Source organism: Electrophorus electricus, chromosome 12 (genome assembly GCF_013358815.1).
Source record: "Electrophorus electricus isolate fEleEle1 chromosome 12, fEleEle1.pri, whole genome shotgun sequence".
Classification (NCBI taxonomy): Eukaryota; Metazoa; Chordata; class Actinopteri; order Gymnotiformes; family Gymnotidae; genus Electrophorus; species Electrophorus electricus.
The window spans coordinates 11,435,699-11,461,594 of record NC_049546.1 but is presented as its reverse complement, the minus strand read 5'-3'; the positions used below and the strand labels follow the sequence as shown (position 1 = coordinate 11,461,594).

The 25,896-nt window shown below is 37.3% G+C and overlaps 1 protein-coding gene across 2 annotated transcripts in view; it reads left to right on the top strand.

Moving 5' to 3' along the window:
- Positions 1-25,896, top strand: part of si:zfos-2326c3.2 (mitogen-activated protein kinase kinase kinase kinase 4) — a 47,172-nt gene that overhangs the window by 9,779 nt on the left and 11,497 nt on the right. For both annotated transcript variants that reach the window (XM_035532010.1, XM_035532009.1), the window contains exons 4-29: positions 550-675; positions 1,321-1,431; positions 1,718-1,808; positions 2,108-2,238; positions 3,370-3,424; positions 3,511-3,589; positions 3,856-4,028; positions 5,052-5,127; positions 5,309-5,507; positions 5,801-5,923; positions 7,156-7,221; positions 8,797-8,973; positions 9,608-9,754; positions 10,245-10,376; positions 11,182-11,249; positions 11,596-11,672; positions 12,480-12,574; positions 13,416-13,528; positions 13,914-14,013; positions 14,767-14,940; positions 15,799-15,919; positions 16,245-16,400; positions 16,698-16,841; positions 17,476-17,610; positions 20,544-20,644; positions 25,077-25,226. In XM_035532010.1, the coding sequence (XP_035387903.1) occupies positions 550-675; positions 1,321-1,431; positions 1,718-1,808; positions 2,108-2,238; positions 3,370-3,424; positions 3,511-3,589; positions 3,856-4,028; positions 5,052-5,127; positions 5,309-5,507; positions 5,801-5,923; positions 7,156-7,221; positions 8,797-8,973; positions 9,608-9,754; positions 10,245-10,376; positions 11,182-11,249; positions 11,596-11,672; positions 12,480-12,574; positions 13,416-13,528; positions 13,914-14,013; positions 14,767-14,940; positions 15,799-15,919; positions 16,245-16,400; positions 16,698-16,841; positions 17,476-17,610; positions 20,544-20,644; positions 25,077-25,226 (3,120 nt within the window). The remainder of the gene's footprint in view (positions 1-549; positions 676-1,320; positions 1,432-1,717; positions 1,809-2,107; positions 2,239-3,369; positions 3,425-3,510; positions 3,590-3,855; positions 4,029-5,051; positions 5,128-5,308; positions 5,508-5,800; positions 5,924-7,155; positions 7,222-8,796; positions 8,974-9,607; positions 9,755-10,244; positions 10,377-11,181; positions 11,250-11,595; positions 11,673-12,479; positions 12,575-13,415; positions 13,529-13,913; positions 14,014-14,766; positions 14,941-15,798; positions 15,920-16,244; positions 16,401-16,697; positions 16,842-17,475; positions 17,611-20,543; positions 20,645-25,076; positions 25,227-25,896) is intronic.

Sequence of the window (25,896 nt, the reverse complement as noted above, 5' to 3'; positions counted from 1 at the left end):
CGGTATGCCTATTCTTCAGCTTTTAGTCCTTGCCAAGAGTGCATGTTGTGTCTAATTCTGTAGCTTTTATGGATTGTTGAGCTATTTTCAGAAGACATACACTATGATTAAGTAATATATTACACAAAAAGTGACGCATAAATCAGAAAGATCATATAGATAGAAACAAGTCAATTTGCAAGTTTGCACACTGCTTTCTTGCTATGATGGAAGTTGCATGAGGTGTGGTGGTGTCTGTGGCTACTGATGACAGCTGAGCACAGACTTCAAACGTCCTCACTTCTGCTAAGAAAAAATAAGCATGTCACAACAGGTGTCACAACAAACCAACCTAATGTACAGAAATAGGCTTGTCTGCCATCTTAAGGGACAATCACTTACTTCTAGAATTCTTTTTATTAAAAGGTCTAAACACTGGTTAGGGAATTCCACTGATGAGACATAAGAATCACATTGTATTTTCGAATCCCCCCATGTACATGATCCCATAAGAATATTATCAGTATCCATATAAACTGTATGTACATTTGTTGTCTTACGTTTGCATAGGAGGAAGAGGATGAGATCAAACTGGAAATAAGCATGCTGAAGATGTATTCTCATCACAGGAATATAGCCACATACTACGGCGCATTTGTGAAGAACAGTCCTGCAGGTCAGGATGACCAGCTGTGGGTGAGGAGCTGCATCTCCTTTGTTCTGATATAGACATAAATGAGGCAAGATGGGAATTAGGAATTGGCTTGTGGGTTGTCTGTATTGTAGATTATCTTTGTCATAAAGTACTGCCCTTTAAGTGAGGTTTTTTGGCACGCATTTGAACCTACTAGATAAGCTCCGATCATTATAAAGGAGAAAGCTGGTCTGAGAAAGGAGCATCTTTCTTTCTTTTTCTTCTTTTTTTTTGCAGTTCACATAAGGGTCATTCCATGGTAAACTGTGGCTGGTAGACACTGTTTGACCAAATTCGTGTGGATCTCATAAATTATGTACATTTATAATAACCCTGTATGCTGCTTAATTTGTAGTAAGATTTTTGCCATCTGTAATTATACAAAACTCCATAATGTTGTATTCATGCAATGCATGTTAATGTTGTATGCACTTTTTTTCCAAGATGTGTTTTTATCTTGTAAGTAATGTATGCAAGCTGTCTTCTCTAAATGGTCTTTAAGAAATTATTTTTTGCTGTTTTTATCGACAAAATGATCACACGACATCAGTGATCACAACACATCGAAGGATATCTTATGTTTTAGTTTGATGTTTGTCCTTATCTGGTCTGCTCTGTGGTGTGCACCTCCACCCTGTGCCATACAGCTTGTGATGGAGTACTGTGGAGCCGGCTCCGTTACAGATCTAGTGAAGAAGACCAAAGGGAATTGCCTGAAGGAGGACTGGATTGCCTACATCTGCAGAGAAGTCCTTCGAGTGAGTGCTGGCCTTACATCTACTGTACCTCCCTTAGTGTTTCTTAGACCATAATTATGCTGTGTGTGTGTGTGTGTTGTGTGTGTTGTGTGTGTATGGTGTGTGTGTGTGTGTGTGTGTGTGTGTGTGTGTGTGTGTGTGTGTGTATGTGTGTGTGTGAGAGGGTGTGAGTGTGTGTGAGAGAGAGAGAGAGTGAGAGAGAGAGGCAGACAAACAGGGTGCATGCATACATCTGAGTGCCTGTCTTAGTACACATAGATCCTCTTGACACTGTACTCTTATGTAGGGTCTGTCTCATCTCCACACACACCATGTCATCCATCGTGACATCAAAGGACAGAACGTGTTGCTGACTGAGAATGCTGAAGTTAAACTGGGTAAGGTGAATGAACAGACAGGAATATTCATGTTTTCTTTATTTATCTTTTTGTAATTTCTTTTGCACATATGCAAGTATTTTGTAAATACACAGCAAGGATAGTCAGTAAATACAAGAACCTTTTTCTCTACAGGGCCGTTAGAAAGACTCTCAGCTTATACGAATGAATAATGATTACCTCAATAAAACATCTTTTAAATATTAAGAGTACTTTTAATATTAAAAGAAAGTTTAATATAAAATCATAGTCAAGATACTTTTGAAGGGGAATACTGACCTCACATTTTCTGTTGATAGTGGATTTTGGGGTGAGTGCTCAGCTAGACAGGACAGTTGGAAGAAGGAATACGTTTATTGGGACACCATACTGGATGGCTCCAGAAGTGATCGCCTGTGATGAAAACCCTGAATCTACATATGACTACAGGGTGAGTCCTGTACACAAGGTACTGTACACATAGGGGGGGGTTTATAGAACTTAATTCAACTCAACATCATCGTCATACATTTGAATCCTAAACTCCGAAATTTTACAAATATTCTTGAATACTCACTTTACAATCAACTATGATCACACTGATAAATGCAGTGTCACTGTGTGACCTCACAAACATCTACAAAGCTAAAATTCCTCAGGCACGATTCCTCAGTACAAATCCCTAAGAATAGTTGGTTGTGGATTTTTCTCTTCAGCTTGTCCTACAGATAGCAGTGGACTTGTTTTCTTGTTCTGAGGTTGAGACTGGGATAGCAGGAGCTTGATTCTGTGGTCAGTAGTCCATTTTTGTATGGAACTAGAGAACTATTTTTGATCATTGTCATGGTGGAAGAGGGAATACCGATCCAGTTTCATACTCCCAGCAGAAGCAGGCTTTCCTCTGAAATGTCCTCAAACATAGAGTGTGAATAAATTAGTCTAAGATGCCATGTGTGAGTTTCCAAGGCTTTTGCAAAAAAAAGCACTGTGTAGAACCATCTATCCAACAACTTGTTTTGCATAATTAATTGATATCTTGTGAGAAGACAATAACTTTCAGAAAATGAACATTGCTCTGATAAGTAGCATTAAGCATAGTTTTTTGAGTGGCCGAAGACTTTTCCATGATATTGTGCTTAAATGTGGGGATTAGGTTATTTTATCTGTGCCCATGCTTGTTACCCCTTGTTTTAGCTGTATTACTTCAACCATAAAAGTGTGTTTGTGGTCAAAAAGCTATGTTTTGGTGTCATCCTTGGTGTTAAAGTTCCTTTGTCCCAACCGTTGCACCTCATTTGGTCAGTAAATTGTTAACTTGAAGGCTGTATATATTTTCATAATTTTGAGGACACAGTAATACTGAAAAATATATATATATATATATATATATATATATATATATATATATAAATAATATATGTAGATGGATAGATCGATAGATAGAAAAGCAATACATATATGTTGCCTTGTCGCATTTGCAATGTAAAATTTATTTCATTCCATATGAGCCTGACAAGCGTTGATGCTAATATTGATGGCCATTACAGTCATTGCTTAAATTATTCATTTTATGTTTTGATAGAGTGACTTGTGGTCTCTGGGGATCACAGCTTTGGAAATGGCAGAGGGAGCACCACGTGAGTTTCATTAGATATTCTGGAGAAACATTTGGAGTGAAAATTAAAGAACATAAGGTGTAAGTACATATGCTCTCTCTCTGCAGCCTTGTGTGACATGCACCCTATGAGAGCCCTCTTCCTCATCCCACGGAACCCACCTCCCAAACTTAAATCCAAAAAATGGTAAAAGACCTCTGAGTTTTTCATTACTCTGCAAAAAGAAAGACAGGAATCTTTGCTTCAAAGTAAAGCTGGCTCACAAGGTTGACTTTAACTTTCTCTATGTATATAGATGTAGGAGTAATACAAAATTCAGTCCTGTGGAAACATTGTGTACAACACTGATCTCGACGGATGGATGGATGTTCAAAGAGATTTAATTGAAAGTAATTGCAATTTTCCTTCACACTATGTCCACCTTCCAAACCCTGTGTTTCTTAATATTGCAGGTCCAAGAAGTTTTTGAACTTTGTGGACAGATGTCTGGTAAAGAATTACCTGCATCGGCCATGCACTGAGACACTTCTGCACCATTCATTCATTAAAGAGCTGAATGAAAGGCAAGCACGTCTCATGCTCAAAGACCACATGGACAGAACAAGGAAGAAGAAAGGGGAAAGAGGTGAGAAGCTGTATGGGTATTCTTTCACACTATCAAAAACTTACACCAGTGTTGACTGATGTTGATTTTATGTTTATCCATGCTGGCTTAGTTATTCTTTATCTCGCTCAGTTATTCTTTATTCTGCATCTGTATAGTATTTACACATTATACACAAATACATTCATAGGCTGTTTTTACCAATTTGAGCAATGTCAGGCTGCTATTATTTTTTATACAATGTATACACAGTAAAATCCATTAATGAACCTGATTATTCATATGGCCTACTGTAAAAGTGTAAACCCCATATATCCATGTCCAATGCATATGCAGTGTAATTAATGACATTTTAGCCACAACCTGGTATATTTTCCCTACTAAAAACAGGGAACACCTAGCCCTATAGGTTAAAAAACAGTTAAGCTAAAACAACAGCAAAGGACATTTTGTGCTGTCACAAATGTGCTGATTTAGTGCCCATTTTACAAGCAACCTCATTTCATATAATTGTATCAGTAGAGAGTAAGTAAGACTCTTATGAGCATTATATTCTGTAGGTTTAGAGAATTTTTCAGTTTTGTAAAAAATTTAATTTAATTTTAAAAATGACCAAATTTAGTGACATTGTATTTTGAGTGAGCTGTTTAAATATTAAATAGTTACTCAACAGACTCTCAGTAACATACCAATGATGTAGCAGTAATGAAGCATATGAATACATTCTGTAGATTAATCAAGAGGCTTTTAACTGAATAAATAAAATCTGTTTAATCTGATGAATCAATTTTTTACTTTATTTAGAATGTCCAAGTTCATATCTGTAGATGTTAATTTCAGAAGTCACTGAACATGTAACAGGTTAATACATACCATCTTGGCATACTCAACAAGCTGTTATAACAGATACTCAGTTGAGAGTTTATATAAATCATCTATAAAGGACCACGCAAAATACAGTGTTACCTCAAGTTTTATTACTCTTTATTTCTCTTACTTTATTACGTTTATTAATCTGTATTCATTTGTGCTCTTAAATAACAGAAGGGTCAGAATACAATGAATACAATACAAGTGACAATGAGGAGGATGAAGTGAATGAAGATGAAGGAGAACCCAGGTACGCAATGCCCTCCACATCACGAGACCCAGGAGCCAACATCATCTGCATCAGCTGCATACTTTTCCGACGTCCAGCACATTTACCTACATCCTGGCTTCCCTTTATTAGCAGTGACATAACTGTGACATGACGGCATGATCACCGAGTGACTCGTCAAAATGCTCTTCCTCCACTGCAGCTCTATAGTCAACCTTCCTGGAGAATCCACATTAAGGCGCGAGTTCCTGAGACTGCAGCAAGAGAACAAAAGCCAGTCTGAAGCCCAAAGGCAGAGTCAGCATCAGCTTCATGACCAGGAACGCTACAAGAGACAGCTCCTCGCCGACAGACAGAGGAGGATAGAACACCAGCAAGAGCAGAGGAGAGTCTTGGAAGATGTATGGGTGACTTTTTTCCAGACAGCTAATCTTTTTAAAGACGTTTTCTTTTTTTTTTTTTTGTAAAAGTGATCAATCCAGGAAAATGTTTGCTTTAAATATGCACCACTGTGGATTAATGACAGTTTAATTACAGTCTATAACAAAGGGAAAACATACTACGTGAAAAAGCTATGCTAAAAGGTTTTGTAGTGGCCAGCAGTATGTTCTTATTGAGCTATCAAATGTATTGCTGCAAAATAGATTAAACATCCTAAAAATATTTTAAAAATGTATGCATGCATGTATGTCAGCAGAAGAAGCAGTTGCAGGCATTCCAGTGGTCAGAGCTACAGGAGGTAATATGGCAAGAAGAGGCTGATCTTAATGAGAGAATCCTAAATGTGGAGAGGACCAAATGGAATGCCGTAAAGCAGGTTGGACAGAATTATCTCTCATTCACATCCATCCTGCTAAAATCATTAAAAAAGCAATCTACATGATGTTAACTTGTCCTTTGCTGGTTGAGTTATGGTATTCTTTATATTAGTGATTTCAGGAATAATTAATAACAATACATTGTTACATTAAATAACAACACAAATATAACATTATATACCAACACAAATTTACAGCACTTTTTAGATACCTTGGAGTTTTATTTTATAACCATGAATATTTAAGTACTGATTTTGGCACAGTATACAGGATTTCTTTATTACACAATATTATCTAATCACTGGAATCTGTTCTGGGTGCTTTTTAAAATTATATGTTTTTAATAATTATACCAGCTGCAGACAACAGTTTATAACTTGAAAAAAGCTCTCATGTAAAGTGTTGAACTGTTAACAAAGTAAGTCTGTCTGTTTAATACTTAAAATCTCTAAAAACAACAATCTCTCTCACTCACTCACTCATGCACACACACACACACACACACACACACACACACACACACACACACACACCAACCACACACACATATACAAACACGCATTTACACAAACACACGCACACATACCCATTGTGTTAGCTCTGTGTTTATAGTGCAGCAGCTTTGGGCAGCATCCTGAGGAGGCGAAATTATAGATAATTATTTACAGCTATGGACTGGAGTTCCTCAGACATCTTCTTGTTCTGCTTTTTTGCTTTGTTCTGTGGTGCCAGATATGTGACTTTATCTTAAATGGCCTAAGCCCTGTTCAGACCAGAGGACCTGTAACTCTGCTACCAAATGAAATTTCTTCCACAGAATATCCTCCTTTTATTAATGGTTCACTGGTCTTTGGAGGATTAAAGCAGTGTTAGTGACATATTTTTATAAATCAGTGTTTGTCACCAGCCACAGTTAACCAATTTATGTTCCTAAAATTTTATATTCATAAAATCTTCTCACTTTTATCTTCTCACTGCAAATGCAATTTTTATTTAGTAAACAAACCAATTTGCGTAACCTTACTATTGAAGAGTTTCTTCAGAACAAAACTTTCCAGTGGCTTCCAGTATCTTTATTTATTCTCACAAGTAACATGTAATGATGTGAACTGATTCACAGAGTAAACATTAAAGGCAGAAACAGAATACTTTACATTTTCCACTTAGAATCACATGATTAGTCACAGTGCACCGTGAACTTGCCGCTAATATAACTCTTATTGAATTGTAGCCTGAAGATTCAGCCAGGCAAAGGAATGATGCAGGATCAAGTCATTTAGTTCCTTTTGCTGACCAGGTAAAGACCAATTTTTAATTCTTAAAATTGAATTCCATTTCTTTGTTTGGTTTATAAGGTTAGATTTAACAGGGGTTTCTTTATAATAAAATGGTATAATTTACATTTCTTAAGTATTTTTAAGAAATGCATCTATAAACTAGCACATTTACAAGCTACCATGTGAGCAATATTGAGAGCCTTTGGATGAAAGAAACAGCAGTACTCTGAACACTGTTAGATTAGGATATATTATTGAACATTGTGTTAGATTAGGATAGATTATTGAACACTGTATTAAATTAGGATAGATTATTGCAGTGTAGGCAAGGCCAGTGAAAACTGGTGCAAGATGACTGGCTAATTATTTTGGGACACAATAATGGTACAGTTATGATGTATACACAGTATCTCATCATTGATATAAGATTGATCATTTGTTAACTTTGGCTAACATTAGATGGGCTGAAAGTAGGGTTGTGTGATGGATGTGTCATAGCAAGCTTCCTACTTTCATTTTACTGTATTATATGGTTTACTGTAACATTAGTCTTCATTTCTCCATCCTGAAGTTACCAGGATGGTAACTAACCATTTAAATGCAAGCCTGACACCTCTTCTCTTAAGATCAGCTTGTAATGCCACTGCTTACTAAATGATAAAATGCCTTAGGGATGCTCACTAAATTTATGGGAATAGTAGTGCTCCTATAAAAGTCCTTAAAGTAACAAATGTGAATTTCACTTACAGGAAATCTTATGTTAATGCATTGCTTAATGGGTACTTAATGGCAGAATTTACAATTAACACACTCGGATTTACAGAGTATCTTTATCTTATCTTTAAGTATCTTTATCTTTTTATCCTCTTATCTTTATCCTATCTTCCCTTGTCCCAGAACACTTGTTAGGTGTGTGTGCGATGTCCACACAACTTGTCACATGACTCAATAGAGAAGTGGTCATCCACATCATTGGAAGTTAAACTGTCACTCTAGCCACTGTTTTGAGTCTTGACTTTGTGTGGTTTTTTATAGCAAGATGAAAGAGTTGTTAAGCACTTCCTAACACTTACATGTTATGCTTTCTCATGCTACTGTTTCAGTGTTTTGTCATTTGTGTCAGATATATGTTTTTGCATATTCTAATTAATATGTGTAAATCAGATATGTCAGAATAAGCATCTTCACTGAAAATGATTTTGATATAATATCTGCAAATGCAAGAAGTATGCTGATAGTTTCCTGAGGTTTAGAACAAAATCTCAACTGATTTCTTCACACAGGCCTATGGTAAAAATCTCATTTGAGTGGCATAATTGAAGTTTTCACACTCCTCAAAAACGAATGCTCTCCATTTAGGTTCAGTTGCAATAACACGTGCGTATATTCTAAAGTGTCCTCATATGTGCATTAAATACTCAGCTTAGTATGAGCTCCGTCACTCTGGAATATTTCAACTTTTTGGTCAGGCTAACACTGAGGCAAGCGGCTGGTCAGGATTCTAGCAGTCTGAGTTTCCCTGGCCGGCCCGTGTGGTTCAGTTCACGAGGCTGTTGGTGGAGAATGAAATGCTTGCTGTCTATGTCGTTGTGCAGAGGCAGGCCGACCTGACGGCTCAGCCCCAGCAGCCGATGCGGAAGCTCCACCGCACGCTTCCCAAAGACCAGACACAGCTGCTTTCGCTTCAGCACGACCACAGGCCCAAGCAAAGGGAGCCCCAGAAGCCTGCTGGTGTCATGCCTAACTGTCCTGCTAGTAGCTGGTGTCTAGTGGTAAATCCCTAGGCCAGCTCATGCTTGCTGCTTTACTGTTTGCCATGATATTCCATGAAGATATTCCCTTCTCATTTAAAGGCGTGGATCATTTTAAATCTTTTAGGAATTCCTGCTGTGGGGACGGTATAGGGGTTGTAAAAATGCACAGCATGGTTTGAAATTTATAGCCTAATTTTGAGACTTCTTATTTTAAGATCTTTTGTTTGGCCACAGGTCAAATGTTTTGTTAAATATGCTTGCTGGCTGCAAAATAGCTTTTTTAGTGTGTCAAGTTGATAAAGCATGTTTAATGTTCGATAGAGCCTGACCAATCCACTTACTGTTGGACAATTTTCACTTTAGTTAAGATATATATAAGGAGAAGTCATTAATCATGTTTAAACTTTTCAACTTTATACCTATTGCATCCTCATGTTTGTATGATCTATTTGGTTAAGCAGGTTATTTATTTATTTGATTTGCTTACTTAAGCAAATATTATTTGCATAACAATAAAGTTTAAATATTGACATATTATAATAATATAATAATCTACCAGCATTCTTAAAAATCCCATCTTGGTCAAGCTCTGTTGTTCAGTAAACAGCAATCGCTTGCAGAAATCTATTCTGTTGCTTATATTAACCTTCAGATGGAGAACAAAGCAAAAGCTTTGGAGAGCCATCACGTTAATGTCAACAAACTAGAGGCAGGGCTGTCGATGCGCATCCAGTCAAGGCTGGGCTCAGGAAGCAGCTCCAGTCCCTGTACTCCAGTCCTGCAGAGGGCACCACTCCAGGTACAGAAGACAGAGTAGCGACACTCGACTGAAATGATCATGCAAGGGTGCTTCACGATTCTGTGATTTTGTGGGTTATTTTTGTTATTTGCCATTTCAGGGTCACAAGAGATTTAGTGTTTTTTGGGAATAAGAACTGTTTGAGGGCCAAACAAGTGCTTTTGAATATATAGGCTCTCAAATGCTCAACTAATGAAGAAAACCTAGGGAAAGCATGTATGTGTGTTGTCTGCTAAAGCTTATTGCAGCTAACCCCCGCATTGATACCACTGACATACCATTCTTTTAATTTAAAATCTCTTCCTTATCATAAATACACTAGTTCTGAGTATTGTAGGATGACAGGTTTCGCTCAGTAATCAGCAATAGCCGAGTGTGTTGAGTGTCTGCCAGTCTCCTGTACTACTTTTTATTTCATGAATGTATCTTCATGCCTAATTAGAGGCTCAGATGTGTAAGGTAGACTGAGTTACATGAGGTTCATTTTCAGAATGCCAACTTGTGCTCCAGCCGAGAGAGTCAGCACAGTAACTCCCTGTCAGATGTGGCCATGTCCAGTTTGTCACCCACGGTGGATGATGTATTCCTGGATTTCCCTACTTCCAATGAGCATCCTCCTATGGTCAGTTCACATAATGCCACACACATCTTGAAGTGTTTTATGCAAGTGCTATTGAACATTTGAAATTTTCACCTTCATGTTAATGTGCATGTCATTGTGCCCAGTAGCAGCTTGCTAGAAAGACATCATGCTGTAATATTATGCTATTATTGTGGTTCTTATGTGTCATTTTGAGTTTATACCAATAGTGAAATCTTGCCTGCTACTGCCTTGTAACCTCATAAACAAACACTACTGCTAACTGATGAAGAAGAAACACTTCCACTTTCAGCTCATTTGCAAGCATATATATATATATATATATATATATATAAAAGATAACAGGTTGAAGAAAAGCAAATCATTTAGTTTCGGGTTTTAACCCTTAAACAAATGTGAACATGCTGGTCTAAAAGCTAACAGCAGTGTAAAAGCTCCACTAAGGTGTTTGGCACCCAGCTGAAACCGGTCAGAAACAGCTTCCCTTTTCACTGGGTGGTGTCTTCCTTCCCTTATGTGACACATGCAAACACGATGGGCTGTCAGAAGGTTAGAAACCACATTGGTAAAATGGAATCGAGAAACCACAAACAGATGTGGGTGGGTTAGATTTAGAGTTCTGACTGCACAAGTCACACGGAAGTGTTGGTTTAACATTTACCCATGTGAAGTGTGCTGCCTCGTGTGTGTTGCCTCATATCTGGTGATTGAGTGTTGACTCACTCATCATCTGTACCGGTGGCACCAATAGTGCTTACAGGGTGTGTCCGTATTAAGTTTGTGGTCCATCTTTTGTTGTTGTTGTTGTTTTCTATTTTCTCTCAAGGTTCCAGAGCGAACTACATCAAAATTGTACTGCAGAGAGTTCATGAACCACCACAGAACTACATCACAGTAATTGAATCAATTTCATGTTCAGTCTGTTTTACATTTACCACATGTAAAACAGTTTGTTAGCTCAGCGGTTAAGGTACTTGACTTGTAATCGGAAGATTGCTGGTTCAAGCCCCACCACTGCCAAGATGCCACTGTTGGGCTCCTGAGCAAGGCCCTTAACCCTCAATTGCTCAAGTTGTACTCAGTCATAATTGTAAGTCGCTTAGGATAAAAGCTTCAGCTAAATGTCATAAATGTAAATGTAAAACCACAGTCTTTATGTAAAGCCATCCTCCGTAGCATAAGTCAGCTGTGCACTGATTTGTCTCTGTATTCATTCTCTTGACTTTTATCGGCGCTACAGTGGAGGTCTGCAGACCCCTGTGAACAGAAGGATTCCATTCCCAGCTTCCTGTAGCAGCACAAGCAGTACTGCATCAGGTATAAACATGTAGGGAGTGTTTAGAATATAGGTGAAATGCTCAGTAGTCATCAGTGATTTTGTACTTGACGCCATCTTGTGGTGGCTTAGTATAGTGAAAAGTCAAATTTTAGATTTGTTTTGAGTTTAACTTGTAAAATGGAATCATTGCCACGAGCAAGAAGGACATTTTCCACATGACTGTTATTGTTAAGTGGGGGGTTAGTTACAATTTAAGGATCTCCTGAACCATCCTACCTTGTTTTGATTTAAAGTGTTTTGCTTAGTATGGTCATGGTCAAAAATAGGACATATTTATTGAAGTATATTATTGATTTGTATTAAAAGTTATTAGTTCAACCAGTTCACAAACCAGTTCAGGTTAATTATAGAGTTTAGCAGTGTAATCCTCTTGTGTTACTGTTACTGACCCCTTAGTAAGACACAACCTGTTAAAACCTGTATTATATATATGATGGCAAACTCCACCATTAGCAAAGCACTGCTTTATCATCCAGATTATAACTGATGACACGAGCTAAGCAATATCTTGCTAGCTAGATGTGCTAAAGAATTTTTGGAAAGCACCTCAAATACCTTTGCTTGAGATCAGTGAGAAAATTCCCATTTTAGTCACTGCTGCTTCATTGAGCACCGATTTCAAGAGGCATTTGATTGGTTTAAAAACTTCAAACTCAGTAAAATTTCAGTACTCAGAACAGGGGGGGAATTCAAATGAATTCATAAAAATCAGTTCATATGTATATAATTATATGTAACTTATGTTGAGATCTTAAATCACATTTTTTCTAAATTTTTTGTCATAGATTATCATCAGCCAGAAAGTGCTTCTCACCACAGTCATATCCAGGAATACAACAAGGTTCTAGATGGGTGTTCAGGAACATCAAAGCAATATCAGGTATTAGTTTATATATATATATATATATATATATATATATATATATATATATATATATATATATATATATATATATATATTTATATATACACACACACACATATATATATATATATATATATATATATACATACATTTATATACATTTTCTAATCTAGGGACATGTGGGACATGTTTACTTCACTGGTGCAAATACAAACATTTCCACATGGCAACAGTTATAAAGCCAAATAGATTTATTTACTTATTTCTATTAGGCTATAAATACAAACTGCTTTGGTAAAGGTTTTACAGCAAACACATTTCTTGTCAAAAGAATTTCTGCTTATCAAAGAGAAGTGTTCCTTGGCTATAGAAAGACTTATAGTGCAGACAACCTGGCAACTAGAAGATAAATTAAATCAAACAGTACACTTTTACCTATTTTCATTGACATACAAATGCCCAGTATTTCCACTGATACCTTCACTGGGGGCAAATGTTCCTGCTGGGATTAACTGCTTTATAAACAATTAAAGGAAAGACAATGTTCAACAAATGGAAATAGAATTTAGAAAAGATGTCATTCCTTCCCAATGAAGATTTTTTTCATAAATATCAATCAACAGCCGGAATGTGTGTCTTGAATCTGTCCATCCAAATTCATGTAATTGCAAAATTTAACTAAACTTCAGTTTAATTTAGGGGCCTACATAAACTATACTATAAAGTACTGCATATATATCATGTTTGTTAATAGACATTCTAACATTCTAAAAGGGTTAGAGGTTACAGTTCATGCAAAATCAGTCTTAGCTAAGGTAAGATAACACATTTCACTGAAATTCTTTTTGTTTTTCAGGGCTTTCAGTTGAGCTCTGGTCACAGGTCTCAATTCAGCCCGTTTGTGAAAGCTACAGAGTACTCCTCTTCGAGTGATGAACTGGGGAGCAGCGATGATGAGGAAAAGCACAGGTCAGCGTTACATTAATTAGACTGACAAAGCTAAACTGGATCCTTGTATGTAAATAGGAAGACTTGTAGAGCCATAATAGCTACTTGGATTCTCATTTCACATCTTTGCTATCATTCTACTCACAGTACAGAACTACAAATCCATTTTTGCTGTTTATTTTTAGCATTCAGTACCTGGAGGACACTGATATTTTAGTAAACTAAGTAAATAAATCTTAGATAATCCGGTGTCACTTCCTTGACCTTTTCTTGCACAGCTGATGAAGGAACTCTCTCTCTCAGAGAGAGAGAGAGAGAGCGAGAGCGCGAGAGAGTATAGTACAAAACATGCTGCCAGTGTAGAAAATATTATTTATGTATGCATTTATTCATTTCCATACTGCAGGTCACCACAAAGCAATGATAAGAGCAGGTTTTTCAATACGGCCTCTGAGGATATAGTTCTACAGTGCCACAGCAATCTTCACTCACAACTGGTACCACAGGTACTCTTAGCTTCATCTTCAAAAGTAATGCACATCCAGATTTAGTCAACGGTAACAGTCCAAGGTGTGGATACTGCTAATTAAAAGTATGTTTGTCATGATCTTAAATGCATTTTGAACTAAAGGATTACGCATTTGTTTCTAAGACAAATAAAATCTGCCACAACAGGAGGTCCCTCATTTGTCACTTCTGACACTCTAAGTTTTAATACAATTGCATATAGGATCAATGTAATATAATGTCCATAAAATACAAATACAAAGTTAACAATTTCATATCTAGTTTATTGATATGAAATTTAAGGCCATCTTATAGGAGAATTTTACAATCCAGGTTACAATACTAAAACTAACCACAGATGAACACTTGAAGGATAACTCCAAAATGTAATAGTGTTTCATTGAAGTTTTTTGTAATAACCAGATCACACACATATCGCCTGCCTTATGAATAACATACACTAGAGGGCATCATCCATCTATATAATTATGAACCCTTGTATGTACTCTCAGAGAAGTGTACATTTAGTCTTTGTGATTCTGTTTTATTTGAATTTTTAGTTAATGTTGATACATGAGATGTACATTCTTGCTGATGTTGTATAAAACATTTAAAAAGCAATCTTAAGGTATAAAATATAGTTAATCATATATAGTATTATATGTATCTGCTTAAATTACTATAAAATAACATTGTTCTTCACATTGCAAGCAATGTGTTAGACCTAAAATAGTACGTTCTGTTTCTTCCAGAATGTGGCAGCCTCTAAGCAGGGGGCATGCCACAAGAATGTGGCATTAGCGTCAAATGACAGCTACCTCCTCCCGGATATCCTGCACAAGAGCCCTGGCCATGAGCTCCCAGGCATGGGCCAGAATGACCTCATCTGCCCTCAGTCTCCTGATGGTTGGAGCCCCCATACGAAGGTGCTCCTCAAATACCGTCAGCACCCTTAACAACCTAAGCACTGCAACATTAGGGTTCACTTGGTTGTGTTGAAATGTGTAAAATATGTAGCTGAGGTTATTTTACTGACATGGATTCCAAAATGGTGGATTGTGGGTGTTGTGTAGTTATTTTACTGGCATGGATTCCAAAATCATTGTTCAAAAGAAAGCTAGTGGGAGCTGATCAAAAGTTATTGATAGCAAGGTATTCCAAACCTGTACAGAGTCATATGAATAGTGTCTTGTGCAAATAATTGTGTGAATCGGCTACAAATAAATATGGTGCACTAGATTTATGAAGATTAAAAAGGTGTTGCTTTGCCCCTTATGTGGGCCTGCTATCGCCCTTTTAGAAAGCTTAAAGCATGTGTTACTGATACAAAGCTACTTAACACAACAGAAAAAAAAACACATGAGGTCAAGAAACATCCTGTGTACATTTCTGTGGTAGGTCACTTTCATGAATAGTGGCTGGTTTATTTTATCTTTAGCCATATCAGTCTATCAACTGTGACCCCATTAATGCAGTGAACAATGATATCAAAACAGTGAACTGATATCAAAACAATTTTAGTAGATTTCAAATGAGAATTGTAGTGAAGCAAACTAACCATTTTTTGCACAAGTTTACTCAGGTATTCTATAAAGTTACAATATATTAAACCATTAGTTAGACCAAAACAGGATAAAACATATAGCTCCTTGTTTTGAAAATGTACTGTAATAAACATTTTGGACCAATGTTTTTTTACAATGATAGTGCCATGCAAAATACATTACACTGATAGTCATCTTAAATTCACCTCATTTATCCATTTTACTGATGTTTGTGTTCAGAAACCATGTAATGGCCAGCAAGCAAAGAGCATTTCATCGTCTTCCTCCTCATTCACTCCGTTCATAGATCCTCGCCTGCTACAGATACCTCCCCCTCAAAGTCCACAGGGAAACAACCCTAGTAAGTCATTATCTTTGCCCTATATGTGCTCTAACATAGTTGTCTTTGTCTTTGTTGCTTGAGATGAATTTTCACAAAAAAACTCTTGGTATAATATTTCTGGCTGGGTGATAAGTGCTCTTGCCGTTGACTGTTTGGGCCTCCTGAGATTTCTGGTTTTGAGCTAGGCGGTAGGTATTCATTAGCATTAGCATTTATTTCACATACAACACTGCGTTCACAGATGTGGCCTGTAGACCTTTCTAATGTGGAGCCAAGCAAGCATTTGTTTCTCTCTCTTTCTTTCTTTCTTTCTTTCGTTCACATACCCATTCTGCTGCTTCAGACAATGTGAAGTCTGAGCTGTACAAAAGGGAGAACCACAGGAAGGGCTCCATCGTTAATGTGAACCCTGCCAATATCCGGCCCCAGAGTGACACACCAGAGATACGCAAATACAAAAAGAAGTTCAACGCTGAGGTGCTGTGTGCTAGTTTGTGGGGTAAGGCATGCTTCTTCATGCTAAGCTGCTGTATCGCTGTTTGCTGGTCTGTTTTAAGATTGGGATTATTAAACCCACATTCATATTATTCAGTGTATGAGTCTCTGTACCATAGTGCTAAATAGAGTTAAAATGGCATTAATCTTATGAAATCTATCACACACATAATCAAGTACTTTTGGACAATATTTTCTCATTATACAATGTTTCATTCTGCATTTTAACATATTTTGCACAATGTTGCTTTGATAAGCTTTCACTCAGTACTTCCTCTCCTACTTTTTCCACCATATGTAGGTGTGAATCTACTGGTTGGCACTGAGAGCAGTCTGTGGCTCCTGGACCGCAGCGGTCAGGGGAAAGTCTACCCACTCATCAGCCGCAGACGCTTCCAGCAGATGGATGTACTAGAAGGCCTCAATGTGCTCATCACCATCTCAGGTAAGCCCTAGGGACACTAGGGACATTCATGTTTTGTTTAACACAGACGTTATTGCCAAGGACATAGTCTAAGATCAGTTTAAACTAGAGGTCTTGAATTAGCAGGATTAGAGTTTACATAAATTTAGTTTGTGGGCTGCATTGAGCCTGGTGTGAACTGGTAGGAAAAGGTGGGTATAGCTGTTTGAATTAAGTCCTAATTATTTAGCTGGCTTCCTGGAATACGTCCCTGGAAACTCATACAGGGCAGTAGTGCTGAGTCTAGCAGAAATTCTGCATGTCACATTACAACTCTCTTAATATTATGAGGTACAGCTCTCTTAATATTCAGAGGAACACGTATCATTTCACTCACCTGTACAGGTTTGGTTTGCATACCTTAACATTAATCATATCAGATCATGTTAAATATGTTGTGAACATATAGGATAAATATGACAAATGTACACATTTTAATACAACTGTGTCAACTCAAACCTCCACTGGTCACATTGTTTCACTTTTACTTTTAAAATAACAGGCATATACTGGAGAATGCATAAAAATTGTGTATCTATTTTATTAACATAACACCAACGACAACAACAATGAAAATAATAATAATAGTGACCTAATTGCATAACTAAATGGACAGGTAAGAAGAACAAGCTGAGATTGTACTACTTGTCATGGCTGAGGAATAAGATCTTGCGTAATGACCCTGAGGTGGAGAAGAAACAGGGCTGGACCTCAATAGGAGACATGGAGGGCTGTGTGCACTACAAAGTGGGTGAGTCTAAGATAAATAATAAGACGTTTTGTTTTACTTTCTCTTTCCCTAAATGCTTTGAACTAAAATATATTTGATCTTGTTTTGAACAGAAAACCTTTCTCTTTCCCTTATGCATTAGAAATTTCATTGACTTAAATTATTTTTTAAATTAAATTCGACATTTTGCCTGAATGAGTGCATATTTTAATTTTCTTTTTACTAAGTGCTGCTGTGTTTGCAAAGTTATCAAACCAAACATTCCCCCCCCAATCGCGCTATTGCTTTTTTTCTAAAGGGGACTTTTCTCTTCCCCCTACTATTCTCTTTATAATTCATAAATGTAAAACTATTTGAGGTAAAGTTTAAAAAACAAACACAAAGAAAACACACCCTGAAACAACCATGTGAAAACATTAGACCAACCGGGGTGTGTTTCCACATGAATGTTTAATTTTTTATGTTCGCAAATAGTGTAAAGGCCTTTTCACACTGCATATAAATAATTACTGGGGACAATTTGGACATTAGAAATTTAAATGAGCACCCATCTTAATTTTGTATTTGTTTCTATTTCTGTAGTCCCATGTTTTATTCTTCATAGGTTCAATTTCTTTTGTTTGTTGGTGCAAAGAAAATCTTTCAGACAATTAAAATGTATCGAAGTGAACATAAGCACACTACCAAATGAGGCAGCATAGGATGACCCCCATGCCTTTTTTTATTCGTTTATTTAGGAGAAAGGTGACAAATTTGCATACACTCATTTTTTATATTGTGTACACTCATTTTCAGCTAATGACAAAAATAAGCATTGGGTTTGATGAGAACTTGTCATGGTTGCCCATCTTCTGGCATTGTGGTTCTCACTGCCTTGCCATGCGTTCCTTTGTTTTGGTTTCTTTTCTAGCCATTTGCTTTCTGTCTTGGCCACACCTTCCACCTGTGTCTGCTTTGTTGCCCCTCCTTTGTAATCTGCAATCTGTGTAATCTGCCCCAGGTGTCTCCTTTTAGTGTTCTGTGTGTTTTTCCCCTTGTGTTGACCCAATTCCTTTGTTTTGCATTAGTTTGTTGGCATGTATGTATATCATATGAACTTTGTCACTTATCTAGTTTCTGCTCCTTGGTTCTGTGTTTTATGTTTCCTTCTCTCTTTGCTGTCTCTTCTGGTTAGATTATGTGTTTTGTTTCCAGATCTCATGTTTCTTTTCCTAGTTCCTTTTTTTCTATCCTGATTTGTTCCTCCAACCTCTTGGATTTCAATAAACCCCTCTTGCATTCACCTCCTGCCCCATCCTCGTCAGTGCAGCTGTTACAGATTCTGATGAGAAATATACTTAGTATATTTAGTGATGTCATGTGCCTTTAGTCTTGACAAAAAGTAGTTAATTTTCATGAACATGTCAAAAAGGCCCTATATCTGTTTTTGACTATATCAATTCATAACATCTCAGTTTAGGCAAAGTTTTGACTGAAAGGTGGTTAGAGCTTATCTATATAAAATGTGAAGGGAATACAAGTTTCACTTATCAAGCTTAAACCAGTACCAAACAGGTTTATTACAAAAATCAGAAGCAGCCAAATTCAAAACAGGGTCCACAAACAAAGTTATACCCAAAACACAACGATTCAAATGACCAAAGAAAACACAACAAGGAAGCAACAGGGGTTCAGTGGTGCACACTATGGGACAGGAAACTGAGGACTTTGGTTTTGCTATATGGGGAACAAGACATAATTGACTAAGGTAGCCACCAGAGACTCTCAGAGAGTTTAGGTTGAATGTAGGTGGGTAACATGACAGGCCAGTGACAAAGATTTCTTCAGAGTAAGTAGCTGGATTTGCTTGTACTATAGCTCTCATTCGGTGAGAAGATAATGGAAGAAGGATAGTGTGACAGACAAAGAGTGCCTTTCCCTTCATAATGTTGAGAGTGTGTTGGTGACTTTCTTATTATCACAGATCATTCATTCATTCATCTTCTAAACCAATTAATCCAAGACAGGGACGTAGAGGAGCCTATCAAGGCGAGAACCAACCCTGATCTTGGCTCCAGTCCATCACATAGCATACACACTCATTCACACCAGGCCAATGTAGAGATGTCAATCAACCTAACATGCACATGGAGAACATGCAAACTCCACACAGGCAGCAGCTAAGGGAAGCTATAGGAAGTCCTTTCACACGTGGAATTTCCATCATACATATGGGGGTGTAAGTACAATAACATTGTAGTATATGTTACAGGCATGTAGACTGCTGGAGTACAGCAGAAGTAGTTGAGGTGATGAGTTAGGAGAAAGACATATGTGGAGGACTAATTGAAGACAGAAAAGTTGTTGGATTTTTTCCTCCATAAATATCTACAAGAGGTAGTTATGATGCTGTTGAGCACTAAAGTTTTTTTTTCCACAATGATACCAACTTGCATGAGTTTGAGAATGTTCGATTTTTATTAAAGAAATAACACGCAAGCAAATCCAAAACGTAAATAGGGCTAAATAATACACATGAGAAAATGGTAAAACATTACATATTAACAATGGTATGGTTAAGTTGATCAGTAACAGGTGTGAGCAATACTAAGATGAAGAAATACTAAGATAATTTAGTAATAAAATAAACACATTCATTGTTTTTTTAATTTATTTACTCAAATATTTGCTCACTGCAATCGTGCATGAACTATGCATTATTTATGTTCCTCTCATTGTGCCTTGAATAATGAGTCATGCCACATGGTGCTCTCCATCTCAGTCACTTCTCATCTTGTGAATTCTGTTTCATGTAACTTCTTCAGATAGTTTTATGATTTATGCAGGACCTCTTGGGCAAAATAATACAACTGACATCTATTCATTAAATAAACAATGGAATGTATAATATATTTATCCTTTTTTGCATAAAATGATGATTGTAATTAACATTGACACCATGTCTGTGATTTCAGTTCGCTATGAAAAGATCAAATTCCTGGTTATTGCCTTGAAGAATGCTGTAGAAGTATATGCATGGGCTCCAAAGCCATATCACAAGTTCATGGCTTTCAAAGTAAGTGTCACAATTTGGTTGGTAAGAATACTAATAAGCATGCACTAATAAATTTTCATCTATAGATATAGAAATTTATGTAATTTAAGCAAAAGAAATTTTAAATTTTAATGTGTACTCAAGCAGTTTTGGAAGAGAGAGGTTTAATATGAGGCAAAAGTACAAACCTTTCTTTTTTTCCTTCTCTGCTGTTTGACTGATATGAGGTGACCACATACAGTCTATGAACTTGCTATTACAAAAGTGGAGAAATTAGATTAGTTTATGAATAAGGCCATAAGGCAGTGGTTATGTGTGGCTCTATGTCATGTGGCTTGGTATGACAAAGGAATGCTAGAGCTGCTGTTAACAAGAGTATTAGAGGAATTAAAATTTGCTAAGGTAAGTCTTGCGATGACTTGGCTGAGTTCTAGAGATGTGGCAGTAAAAGCTACAGCTTCAGCTGTAAAAGCAGGAAGGAAGTGGAATCCACAAGAGGCAGTCCAAAGAGCTCAGAGAATTCTGAAACACTGAGATGCCGTAGGGTGGGTACACAATGGGAGAGCGGAGTTTGGGTCAGGTGATTCATGGAAGGCATTCAACACAGTTGCACCACCACAGAGGATATAGATGATTACTAACTTTATTCAAGAGCATGAAGAGGAAGGCAGGAATGCAGCAGCGGTCACTCCAGGACACAGGATCAGTGGTTGGAAGTGGGAAAAAGCGAAAGCGCTATTGGACTATGGGTCCAAGTCGCATCAAATGTATCAATGGAGCTAACTATGATGCACATCCTGCTCCCCAAACCTTAGTCAGTGGGTAGGTGAAGATATGACTGTAAATTGTAAACTATGTACTGAAGTTGGTACTTTGAAGCACATTTTATCAGGTTGCAAAGGTAGTCTGCCGCAGGGACATTATATGTGGAGGTATAATCAGGTACTTAAATCGTTGGAATGGTTATTGGATCATAAGCACATAGAGATTAGTTTTCTTCCAGGCAAAAGTGTTTGTGAAGGAAGGGCAGAGCGCCAGTGGTCAGACAAAAATTAGCAGTAGCAGTAGATGAGATAAAGCAAGAGACTGGAAATTGGTAGCGTATGTAGGGAGGCAACTTCAGATTCCGCAGTGTATTGAACTATTCTGAGGCCCCATGGTGGTGTATTCTGAGGGTGAGTGTATAGTTTATTTTATTGAGCAAATAATTCAATTTGAGGATGTAATTGAGGAAGCCTTTGAAAGAAAGAAGCTGAAATGTACAAACTTGGTGGCAGAGGTGAGGGAACACAGTTGGTAGACATATATTAGGCCAGTAGAGATAGAGCCTAGAGCATTTGTAGCCAAGGCAACCATTTCACTACTTGATGAGTTTGGTTTTAGAGGGCAACTGCTAATAGTAGCATTAAGAGTTTATTAAAAGTAGCTGAAAAAGCAACTCAGTGGTTGTGGTTCAGGACGTCACAGATTAGTTAATGTTGTGTCAAGTGACTGGGGGAGTGGTGGAATTGGTGACACTGAGCATGCATTAACGGTGCCAGTGGGGCTTGATACGGCTTTCGTCACCAGGTAGGCTATAAGTATCTGGTTGCAGAAATGGTGATACTGAGCATGCATTAATGTTGCCAGTGGGTTTGATATGGCCTTAGTCACTAGGGAGGCCATTATTCTATCAGATGTGGAATAAGACCATTACATAGTAGTACTGGAGGGGATGTGTCTTTTAGCCAGATCTCACTGTTAAGCCTTCTGGAGGTGTCATAGGCTTAATTCAACAACAAACAAACAAACAAACAAAACATAGGAGGGTGCCTATTTGACAACCTAAAGGAAAAGCCTGCAATGTGTTGGTCAGCCAGTTGGTTTATCTGTTGTTTTGACAAGTCTGATGAACAGAAGGTTAACTAGGCCTTTATGGAATCCCTAATATTTTAGCACATGTAAGGAACATCTTAATATGTGTATAAGTGCAGTGATATGCTTTTGAAAAATAGCACTAGGTATTCCATTTTAAGTATGCATAAGTGATGTAGATTATGTCAAGCATGCACACGCTGACTACATTTAGTTTGCGATGGTGAAATCACCCACTAATTTAAAAGGGAGATAGGAAAAATTGTCTCTCAAGGGAAAAAAAAGTAATCTGAATTCTCATAGTTTAATCTGTAATAATGGAAAGCAGTTAAAATTCAACAAATTAAGGATATGACCTGGTCTGTTTAGCTGTAAGCAGTGGTAAGGTCACTGAAGTTTGGTTTTCACCATTTGCCTGCTAAAAATAAAATGTTCAGCGGAGTGAAATAATACCTAGTGAAATTTCAGTTCAAAACTAAAAATGTTCTCACACACATTCTCAGTTTACCCCAAAGTGACACCAGTTTAGGCACCACTCAGACATTACAAAAGTTCCATAGACTGAACCTTTTTACTTTAAGAAGTGAGCTACCTCCCAATAACTTTCAAACAAAGTTTCCCTAAAAAATAGGTTGATAACCCTTAGAAGCATATATGATTTTTACAGTGTGGCCATCGTGTTAGCTGGATAAAAATGCATGTAGCACTAGTGCAACACCCCATATGAAATATAGATTCCTAAAAGACATTGCAAAAAGGAAAGCAGCCATTCAGGAATGTTCCCATCAAGTTGTACTCAAGTTCAACGATTTTGTTGAATTTAGACATTGCAGTGGGTTTAAATGTTGACAGTCATTGTTTTCCTTATTGCAGTGACACATAATTTTAATCTCTCATAACTCATAACACATAACTCTAATCTCTCATACTGATAATGACTAATCTTTATACTGCCTTATTTATGAGGAACTCCATTTTCATTATGCCAGTTTTCCCACCATACAGGCAAATTAAATTTAAAGATCCTGAAGATCTCTAATTGTGTCTAGAAGGAGCAAGCTTTGCAAGATCAAATAAATAAGAAATGTAAGTCATTTTCAATTAGAAGTGGAAATTGGAAGTCTTAAATTAATAAATCATGGACATTGCAGGAATGTCATTAGGGCTCATGATTTCAGTATTGATGATCTTGAAAGCCACATAAAATGGTGATTATGGTAACTAAAGATAATGACTTATGACCTTAAATGAGCTTATCAAACAGTAGTTAATTTAGTCTGTACATAGAGACCCATTGTCTGCATTGCAGTGTAAATAGTAATAGAGTAATAGAGAAAATCCCATTAGGCACATACAGGTACAGGATGCTGTGCTGTATGAGCCCTAGCAAAACTAGAATTGTTGGTGCAGGTAACAGTACCCCAAAACAAGGAGTCTGATGAGTTATAGAACCACAACCTTTAACTAAAGTGTTGAGGAAGACAAAATGGTGTAGAAAAGAGTTTATTGCAGTGTGTCTCGACAATAGAACATTGGAATTTGGGGTTGCACATGGCTGTAGTTGTTGTGAGCATACATTAACTGCAGGCTGCTACAAATATGTTACTGCTCCTTAAATGAAGTGAGGGACTGAACGTCATTATAAAACTGTAAAACAGGCCTAGGTATGCCCCAAAATGAAAGGGGTTTACATATTCTTAGAATTGTGTTCTTAATCCTCACTGCAAAAGTACATAAAAATAAACAGTTGTGACATGACTGCTCAGTAATTTTGCCAGTCATTGTGTGCTTGCATGGGATACAATTATGTTTGAACAAATTATAAAAATCTCTAACAATATTTTATAAATCGTTTCAGAATAATCTCAATGCTCAACCCCTTGCTGGGTACATGTCATATCCTCACTGCTGTTGCTATATAATATATTCTTGTTTACCTTGGTTGAAAAAAATTTCAGATATCACGATGGTAGACCAAGAAGGTTTGTGTCAGTAAGGAGGTCACCTTGAAGACAGTGCCCTAGTTTAACATGATCCTGAGAGACTTGTTCTAGTTTTAACACACACACACGCGTGCGCACACACACACACACACATATATATATATATATATATATATATATATATATATATATATATATATATCCATTTACTGTTTATTTTATCTCTGTGCACAGCACAATAATACAAATTATCTTCTTACTCTGAAAAGATGAGTTTAAAAACAAAGGCTGAACAACAAACCTTTGTGTTTTAAAACTAAACCCAAATGGTTTATAAGGTTTCCTTTCTAACTATGGGGAAGCATAGCATGTAAAGTTCCAGGCCTTGGTTTAGATGCTTTCCTAGTCCCTGAATTGCACTTACCTGTCCTGTTTAGGAGCATGAGTGCAGCACAATGGTAGTGATATCAGCACCTTCAACCCCCTAAAAGGAAGTCTAAATTAAGGTTAAGATTAGTATCTAAATTAGTCTTTCACAGAAAGTCTGTGGAATCTTTAAACAGTGGGTTCCTAACAAATATTGCAGAAATTAATAGTCACTTTAGCTGAAAAAATGTATTCTGGCAATGTGTTAATGCTCTATGATCTTTGCGCAGTCGTTCACTTCCTTGCCTCAGAAGCCACTCTCCGTTGATCTCACTGTGGAAGAAGGACAGAGGTTGAAAGTCATCTATGGATCTGTAAATGGCTTTCATGCCATTGATGTAGACTCTGGAACAACCTACGATTTGTACCTCCCCACTCATGTGAGTTACTTTTCTCACCGAAATGCACAAGAAGCATGCTTAAGCTTAAATCTAATAAAGTTAGTTTGCAGGACATTGACACACCCACATACATACATGCTCCTCGGAAAACATGTGTGGGTGTGTACTTATGATGACCGTGTATCTTCTTAAGTGTTGTAAAATCAGGATCTTTTGCTGGTATGGTCAATTTTATAGATATTAGGGTGGCGTGTGTGTGTGTGTGTGTGTGTGTGTGTGTGTGTGTGCATGTGCATGTGGGTAGTGCAGCTGTAGGGTGCTTGTCAGCTCAGCTTCGCCCACACTGCGGAGCTCTAACCGTTTAGTTCAGTGCTCATGTGGGAAGGAACTGTTTCCCACCAATTGCCATTACACTATGATTCACTCAAATGTGTTACTTTTAAACACAGGCTCAACATAGGCTTTGGAAGTCATATTACTTCAGTGCTCTACTTGGAAGCCAATAGAAAGCTTACTCCCACATACATTTGGAAGATCTGGCATGTCACAAATATTGCTGTCATTCCTAACAGACCCATGTTAGCTTAATTCTACTGGGAAACCTTCTGAATAGCATTTCTAAAAAAATGGTCTAGAAAAGTCTAGTCCTTTCAGCGTGAAATCTATGAACAAACTTGTACAAATTCAGACACTGGTCATTCTTTAGCTG